Genomic DNA, 9,495 nt, shown 5'->3' with positions numbered 1-9,495 from the left:
ACTTCTCCATCCTTGGGGATTTTCAGACCCTGCCCTGAGCTGTAGTCCACGGGCTTGGAGTGGACAGTGCCCAAAAATCCCTTCTGACCCTGAATCGACCATAAAAAACCCAAGGGAATTCACATCAAAGGAAAATGAATCAGGTCAGGGAGCAGGCTCAGGGGTGGGGCAGGGAGCAGGGTCAGGATGCACAGTAACAAAAGTAGAATAAATCTTTATTCAGGAATGCAAGTACAATTAAGAGGCTTGGATTATTTGCCTTTAAAACCCCCTCAGGAATGCAGCAAGGAAATGGAAGCGTCACATGGCCCACAACATTCCTTAAAAAACCCCCCTAATCCTTAGAACGGCCAAGGTAAAGTGCCAACCTCAGTGTTTTTGAACTCTCCAATTTCATGTATTATCAACAGAATGTTTATGCAGAAATATTAACAACTTCCCTTTGACTTGGACAGGACTTGGAACTCCTGTTCCTTAATAACCGAGGAGCTGTGACCAAGATGCTGCTGTGTCAGATGAGCTTTCATTACACAGCTAATTTAACATTTCCTTGTTTGTTGATTTCCACAATCCCGAGTTCTTTCAGGATCTGAATTCTTGAGTCAGTGGCTTTCATATTCATCTTGTTCATCTGTGAAACACTCAGTGCTGCTCTGTAAGACAAAAACAATTTACTAAAACAGGGATCAAACACCAGGTCTAGCAGAAAATGGCTAAAAAGCACATGCTGTTAAATCAGTGATTTTTGTGAATGCTCTGTAAATCTCAAACTTATTCAGATTACCATCAACTTTTCTATACTACTTCAAATCACAGTTAATCTTAGTGTTAAAAAGACAGAATTCCTGAGTTTGAAACTTTATTTTTTTGTAACATCAACCTGTAAGAAATTCCCAGCACTCACCCCAGAGAAGGCTCAGGAGGGGTTGGTGAGGGGAGGGCCGCATCTGGGGGTCATGGTTTAGTGTCAGGACTTTTTGAAGTTACAATATGGCAGTGAATGTTTAACTAGCTGGTTTTATTTAATTTGAAAAGGTTTAATTCTTTACAGTTTATAAAATTCTTGAATGGCTTTGAGCCTTACCTGTTGTTCTGTACAATGAAGTGGTTAAATAACTCCTTGTACAAATAGTTCAAGTCTGCTAATTTTACAGTGCTTCTGATGCTCCTGGGCACACTCATAAATGCTTTTTCAGTCAATGGTGTGAAATGGGGTTCTAAAAAAATTTGAAACACAAGATATTTGTTAAAAAAAAGGGAAATGGAAAATATTTGCTTCTTCAGAAATTGGGTCAAAGATAATAAGTACTTCCATTAGTGTTTAATAACACCCCTAGGTGGGACTGAAGGAAGATTTTCCAGCAAGAAAAAGGAGAGAAAAAACAATCACTGGATCTGGAGAACCAGTAAAAAATCATTTAATTTGAGATCTGATGAGGATTGACACATTTGGTCTGTCAATGACCAGTCAGCTTTGGTTTTTAAAAAACAAACCAAAACCAACTGTGAAAATTCCTTTCTATAAACAGGGATAAATGGATTTCAAAAGAGCCATTTCCAAGGTAAGATTAGTGCACCATTTCTTCCAGACCAAAAACACAACAGTTTTCCACTTCAATCCCATTGAAAGAAAGGGAAAAAATCCCAGAAACATGGCAACTATTCCTGGAATGTAACTAATGGGTCAGGTCCTTCTAGTGAAGTCTCAATTCTTCCCATAAAAGAAGTAGATACTGGTGCTTGTGAATGAAAACAGTGGAGTTACTGCCTATCAAAGCCTCTGGGAGAAGAAAACAGTTTATTTTTTTAGCACTTACCTTCAGCTGAGACAGAGACTGTAGATCCTGGGCAGGATGGCTAAAAATAAACAATAATTTTTGTCAGTATTTGTTAGTGTTTTGCCTAGAAATAATTTTTTACACTTTAATTTCTGCATGAAATTTACATTAATTACATTTTACCACTGGATAACCAAGGATCTCGCAGCCACTGAAGTCAACAGCAAAATCTTAGGGATTAAACACAGTTTAAAATAAAATTCAATTTAAAATGGATACAGAAAGATTTATGTGCAAGTCAGATGAGCCCCTCCAGCCTCCCAGCATGGATCTGAAAGCACTGCACATGATTTAAAACTAGTACTGGACATAAACTGAGAGCATTTCTCAGAAGAGGAGCAGATATTTGCAAACAAAGGGTGAATGAAGTTGCAGGAACTGGACAGGTTCCATGCAAACCAACTGTGGCAAAAAAGGCACAAAGTGAGGTCTCCTGTGACAGTGGGAAGTGAGGAGCAGTAGAAAACAAAAAGGTCAATCAGAGAAACACTCACCCTCCGTTAACCTTCTTTAATATTTTTGATATGAGACCCAGAGCAAATATTTGCAGATAATTATATTGGATAATTACATATTGAGCTATGGGAGAATATCTGAGTTTTTAACAAATATTAATTTAGATCTAAGTTCCACTGCATTGCAGTTAGAATAGGTTGTTACTCATATCCTAAAATTTGTTTAATATTTCACAGGAAATTAAATTTCTCCCCACATTGCTTTGAACTAATGACATCCCTCACTCCCACCCAAATGCTTCTTAATCAAGAAGATCAACAAGTGCAACCAACTGCAACCCTGACAAGAAACATAAACATATCCTAATTAAAAAATAACAGGAACAAAGTCTTCCATCAAAGCTAATTTCTGCTTTGTGGACCACCTAATTGGAACAATTAAAAAAGCTTAATCTGCATAGAATAAAAATGAAAAGGTTTATTAAGGAACTTAATCCCATTTATGAAAAATTCCATTCATTTAAGAGGTATCAAATCACAAAATAGGCCCCTTCTGCATTCATCTGGGCTGCACTCAGGATTAAAGGTTTCTGGAGTACTGACATTCCATGCCCTAATTACCTTTTCCACTGAAAATTCCATTTCTTTCCCAATTTGCAAGTTCAACCGCTGGGCTGCAGCCAGTTCTTCTTCTGACAGAGGTAAGCGCTGGGAAAACAAAAAAAGGCAAACACAGAGAAGTCTGATCCTTCAGTTCCTGAGGTGATGATATTTACAGATGGACTCAATATTTGTGCAGCCCTTTGCTCATGGAAACTGACAGCAGACTCCTGATTTCCTTTCACTGAAAGCACATTTACAAGTAAAGTATTTCTGAAAAATCAACCATAATCTTCCTCTAGCACCAGTACTATAAATTAGTCAAGCAATATAAAATTTTCAATTTAAAAAAAAGTATTGCATTTAAAGACTTATATATCTCCAGAAGTTTAATCCATCTTTGGTTAAATATAAAAATATTAAAAGTACAAGAAAATCTTTACCTAAAGCTCTATATACAACTCAAGAAAAGGGTCTTCCACTTAGAGAAAATCCAGGTATAAAATTATTCTTGGCAGAATATCCTTGAAACACAGTAAGACATAATCTATTTTCCTTTCTGTGACATATAACCACTGTCTTTTAAATCATGATACAGACAATTTTGCCTATTAAAAGTTGCCAATAACTTGCCCAGAACAGTTGACAGATTAAACCAAATCTCCAGGCACTGTCATTAGAACATTGACCTAAATCACCTCATTTGTAAAGGGTCAAAATGAAAGCTTTCACCTCTTCAGTAATGAAGCAGTGTCTGAAGACCACTTCAGAAAATGTTTGTTGCTGAGTTTTTTAACAATTTAAACATTACCTTAGGAAAAACAGCTTTGGAATAACAGCAGTCCCATGGTGTTTGTTACAATGGCTTTAACTTTCTCCCTTTAGACACTAAAAATACATTTGCCATTTAAAAGCTTTTTAGCCTTTTAAAACTGGTTTCAATTTCTGTTTTCTTTAAGGTGTCTACTTCTAAAATCTGTCACTGTGGCCCTGGGACACAGCTGTGCACAGAGGTGTCGATTCCTATGAAATGAGCCAAATTGTGTCACTCTATCCACACTTCTCAGCCCCAAATCTGACCACCACAGATTTTAACTGCTGAGGACTGGGATTTACAGAAAGAGCTCCAATCCTGCCAGCATTCCTTCTGGGAAACTGTCCCCTTATCTTCTAAAAGTTTGCACAAACAGCAGTTTCCAGAGGAACCCCTGCTGGTACATAAAGGATACAAAGTTTGTGTTCATTCCCAGGAGTGAAAACAAAGTGATTAAAATGAAAATACCACCTCCAGCTCGGTTTGTTGCTGTAGTGCCTGAACTATCTTCATTGTTCTCTCCAGGGCAGCACGGATGCTCTCCATGGATTCCTTCTGCTCCATGGAAATTTCTTCCATCTGTGCACACAGGGATTTGTAACGGGATTTCAGCACTGGCAGCTCTTTCAGGAGAGCAGCTGGATTCTCCTGTGTGAGTAGAACATTGAAATTACATAAGATGACAATATTAATGTGGCCACACATCAGTTAAAAGTGCAGACATCTAACATGAAATGTCCCTTTACAATGAAAATGTACAGGAGAAAAGGACTTATTTATAAAATCCTTTACAATGTCATTTATTGTTTTCCTCTCATCTCTCCCCCAAACCTGAATTTATTCACAGCTTGTTGGTAAGTTTATCTTGGTTCTCACAGCAAGGGTGAGTTTTAGCTCAGACTGGAATCTGTAACCTGAATTTAGGTGTTAACACCAGTGATTTCTCAGAGCAGAGCATGGGAGAATGTCACTATCCCAAGAAACCAAAGGAGTTGGTTTCATTTTAGGCCGCTATCTTGATATATGATGCAGGAAATAAATAAGTAAATAAAAAAAAAAGTAAATAAGTAAATAATAATAATAATAACAATAACAGCCTGACAAGTAGATGAAAGAGCAGCCACATATATTTCAGGTTTAAAGAAAAATACCCATTTATTACAAATTTCATGCAATAAAATTGAATTTAAGCTGAAAATACTACCTCTGCTGCTGTATCATCAGGAAGACTTTTCATTATGTCAAACTCCACTTTTCGCTGAATATAATCCAGATCAGATTCTGCTTTCTGGAACTAAAATATGTAAGGTCAGGCACAGTATATTAAAACCCAAAAACTGCAGACAAACCCCAATCTGTGTTTTGGGAAAGCAGGAGGGAGCTGCCTCACTTTGAAAAGCTCAAGGACCATAAAAGTTCTCAAATTTAATTTTTTCAAAGATAAAGTGTTCTGTTAGCAAAACTACAACACTCTGTTATTCACACAGAGGAGATTATGAGTAAATTCAGTATCCAAGAGTATCATCAGAGCTTTTATTAATAATCATATTAAGGATGTGTTCTTTCAGATGGTTTTAGTGCCCACAATACATTTCATTATTCCCCAATAAACCAGACTGACTAACAGCTCATAAAATTGATGACATCACTTTTCTTTCCTTGGGATAAATAAGCCACCAGAGAATTGTCTAATTGCCTTGTAAAACAGTCTGCTGATAGCATTACTACTTAATTAATTTTAGTCTGCAATTTTAATATCTATTAAAGACTTCCATTTTCAAGAAAGGCAGTTTTCTCAGCTCCCAAGCAACTCATTAATTCTTTGACATAATAAATCAGTGATTTTACAGTCACAGAAGAGACAATGATGAAAGCAAGTTAAAAATGGTTTGTGACTTCCTTAACTTGCTCTTCACTGTTTATATTGAGATTAACCCCAAAGTTAGACCATTTTAATTTTTTTTCAATTTTTTTTTTAAGGATCAAAGCAAGGCTGTATTTGTTATAAAGGAACAAATATCCAGAGTCTGTGGTCAGGCTGGGATTCTAAAGGGATATTTATATTTTAAACATCAACCTCAGAATCTGCCTTAGGGAATGGCCATTAATGCCTTTGGGTATCTGGAAATTCAGCCTGAAGGAACAAGATTTGATCCAGGACACGCTCCCATAAAAACCTTTTTCTGAGGGAGTGAAGATGGATGATGTTTCACACACCTCCAGTACATTTTCAAATAATAGCTTAAGAAAAGGAAAATAAATCCAGTGAAGAGCTTGAGCATCTATAAATCAAGGGGAAAGCTTTCACCCAGTACTGCCATAACTCACCATCTGCCCAGCAAAACTCCTTCCCACACCTGCCCCAGAAACCAGCCAGGACAAAATCCAAGAATAAAATAGTTTTCAGTACACTCTGCATTTTTAAAGAGTTCATGAGGGATTTCTTCCCTGACTGCTCAATGATTTCTGTTCTCTTCCACTAAGAAATATTTGTATGTTTTCATTTCCACAGCAGGCACCCCAAAAAAATCATGTTTTGCTTTTCTCCATTCGATATTTTTGGGAAAGCAGACAACAAATCATGGGCTGCTTTCAAAATGACCCATTAAATATTCAATACTGGTAATTTGATATTTCCATAAGGAGCTAACCAATTTCATGCTACTACTGTGATTCAGGGCATTAAAAACTGGATTTGAAGTAAATGTGGCTAGAATTTTAAGATTTGTGAAGAGATTAACAGAGCTCATTATGACTGTTTTTGTTTTGTAAATATTTATTTATTGCTGCATTTCAGGAAACATCCACCTGCAAAAATCCCCCCTTAATGTTCTAGGTCAGAAGCATTTGTAAGATGATTATTTTACAATAAATCACACCAAAAAATGCAGGGTTTGATGGGTAAATTTGTAATTTACTCACAGGCTTAGAAGAAAATGTTAGAAACTGAGGCAAGAGTGAGGCCAGTGCTGAGGGCTCTGCTCTCAGATGCTTTGACAATACTATTGCACTGCTCTCTGTATAGTACAGTAGTGCAATAAAGTCAGAGCACTCGTTAGCAGCAACAATTCTGGGCAACAATCAATCATACACTCACCAAAAAAAAAAGGAAAAAAACCACATCAACTCAGCCAGAGGTTTCTGTGGATTGTGAAGAGTTGGATAAGGTTAAAGCTTACCAAGTCCTAACACGCACACACACAAAAACTCACATTATTATTTTGATTATAATTGTTATTAATCTGCCATTCCACTGATCATGAGGGGAAAGAACCCAACCACCCAACAAAATTCTCAACAGAACTGTCAGAAATTCAATTTCAAACTATTTGGTGCTTTTTAAACTGGAAATTCCATTTCCAAGTGTATTTATTGCTTGGATTTGCCTTGTAACAAGCTAAGATTCCAAACTGCCATCAGACAGATGTTCTTAAACTGCATTACAGGGAATATCTTCTAGACAGCAGAGTTTATTCTTTATAATTTGCAGGTGCTGAATCACAGTAAAATGCACTTAAACTCTCCTTTCCCAGCTCTGGGGATATCCTTTACCAGTGGGGTGTGAGAACACCATCACCGGGAGGGTGTATTCTATAAATCTCAGTGAAGATGGGTTTTTTTAACACAATAATAACTTCATACTGAGAGCTGGAGAACTCTCAGGGGTTGAAGGTGCTGAGATCCTTAACAAAACACTAAAAAAAACCTGGGAAGGGAGTGAGGAGAGGGGGATCTTTGCTGATGGTCACAGAGCTGAGTCGCCTGGGCCATTTCTAAGACCCAGAGATGATGGCATTTGTCATTAAATGACCAATGTTCCTCCTTGGCAAGGAAGTAGAAGACAATGAGTAAGAAAAAATAAACCAGTGGCAATGTCGTTTTACAGCTGTTTTGAAAATCTTGTGGTCTCAGACAGTGATTTTGGACTTGTATATTATTAAAATGAATAAATGAATACAGAATACTGCAGATTGTATTGCTGGCCAATGCCCTTTTAACATTGCACTGCTTTTTGTGCATCATCACCAGTAGTACAACATAAAAAGGGCACTGGACAGACACCACTCAGGGACAGAGGAGGTCCAGGATCCCAAAAAACAGTGACAGAAATGAACTGAGTTGCTCTGAATGAAGCACTGACAACTTTATGATCTTTTCCATAATTAATCTAACATTTTATGATGCTCCTGTCACAAATAACCATTGATTACCTGATTGATTTTATTATTTTCAAATCCATTTTTCTTTTTAAGCTCCCACTAATTACTTTATCCCTGCTCCCATGAGACCAAAAGGAAGCTTTCCATGAAATTCATGTCAAAACCTCCAGGGAAATAAGAAGTGTTACTTTATCACACTTCTGTGCAGAGAGCTGACTTCACAGGAAATCCAGGACGGGGAAACAACAAAGCAGAAGGAAAGGGAAGAGACACAAAGCTGTGAGATGTGAGATTATCCTGAATTCCAGAATAAAAGCCCCTGTTAGTTTAAAGGGGGCAAAAACACCTCTCTATTCATGTCCTAAAATGAGAATCACTTGAAAGCACGACTTTCAATAAAACACAGAAATAAACCATGACAATAAATAATTAAACATCTAACCCAAGTATCTTTAAACATATTTCTAAATTAAACTAAGCTTAGAAAAACTAGAGAATACTAGATATGGGGAGATCAAGCTTACACTATGAGTAAAAATGGAATAAAGATTATATAGAAGGAAGATGAAGGTTTGAGGGATGGCACAAGGAACTTGGCTGGACACAGCTTCCCAGTGCCTCTCCAACGTGAGGAAACACAGCACAGCTCTTTTGTGAGGGGTTAAATTTTGCCTTTTTTTCACTTTTCCAGGAGTGGGGCTGGCAGAGATGCGATCATTATATAAGGAGACAGCCCCGTCGTGCTTCAGGGGCTGCCTCAGAGCACCGGAATGGAGAGAAAGGCTGGAAAAAACTCCGGGAATCTGGGGCTCGGGAAGAGAGGGCCGAGGGGGCCATCGCCCCGCTCCCCCCGCGAGCCCGCGCCAATGGACCAGCCCAGCACGCCTCTCCCCCCCGCAGCAAAAATGGACCAGCCCAGGTGAGCGCTCCACCCTCACCCCCCTCTGGGGAAAAATAGACTAGTCCGGGAGCTCCTCTGCCCCGCGCACCCCCTCCCACCGCGGGGACATGGAGCGGCCCGGCCTGGCCGCGTCCCCCCGCGAGGCGGGCAATGAGCGCGCCCACCCACACCGCCCCCCCCAGGTGCGCGGGAAATGGCCGCGCCCTGCCCCGCGCCGAGGGGTGAATGGAGCGGCGCAAGCCCCGCCCCTCAGAGGGGGGGGAGGAATGGACCGGCCCGGCCGAACCCGCCTGACCCGGACGCGGCCGGCGGGCGCCCCGTCGAGGGCGGCGCGGGCCGCGCTCAGGGCCCGGATGGGGAACGCGGGCGCGGCTGAGCGGCCGCTCTTCCGTCGCGCCGCGCCCGCGCGCCCGCTTCTCCCCCCCCTTCCTCCCTCCCTTCCGCGGCGGCCCCGCGCCCTCCGAGGCGTCGCCGCCGCCGGCCCGCGGCGCGGCCGCCCCTCAGCGCGGCCGCCGTCCGCCCTCACCAGGGTCTCGAGCCTGGTAACCGCCGTCTCCATGTTGAATAGTTGACATTCCTCAGGCGGCGGCGGGGAGATCCCCACCCCCCGCGCCGCGGCACGGGAGAGTCGGCGGCGCCCATTGGCCAGCTGTCACTCGCCGCGCGCCTCCCATTGGCTCGCGGGGCGCGGGGCGCGCTCGCCATTGGCCCGCGGAGAATGTAAACC

The 9,495-nt window shown here is 40.8% G+C and overlaps 1 protein-coding gene across 1 annotated transcript; it reads right to left on the bottom strand.

Annotated features, from left to right (window-relative positions):
• Positions 1–189: 189 nt before the first annotated feature.
• On the bottom strand, positions 190–9,402 carry SKA2 (spindle and kinetochore associated complex subunit 2). The gene is made up of 7 exons (XM_005525918.3): positions 9,295–9,402; positions 4,912–5,001; positions 4,179–4,355; positions 2,915–3,001; positions 1,818–1,857; positions 1,085–1,217; positions 190–653 (listed from the first exon to the last, which is right to left on the bottom strand). The coding sequence occupies exons 1-7, from the start codon at positions 9,325–9,327 to the stop codon at positions 527–529; spliced, it is 687 nt and encodes a 228-aa protein (XP_005525975.1). The 5' UTR covers positions 9,328–9,402; the 3' UTR covers positions 190–526.
• Positions 9,403–9,495: the final 93 nt, after the last annotated feature.

Source organism: Pseudopodoces humilis, chromosome 23 (assembly GCF_049639895.1).
Source record: "Pseudopodoces humilis isolate 2021_Gansu_Grassland_sample_001 chromosome 23, ASM4963989v1, whole genome shotgun sequence".
NCBI classification, from domain to species: Eukaryota; Metazoa; Chordata; class Aves; order Passeriformes; family Paridae; genus Pseudopodoces; species Pseudopodoces humilis.
The sequence above is the reverse complement of the archived record's forward strand: the minus strand, read 5'-3'. Positions and strand labels throughout refer to the sequence as shown.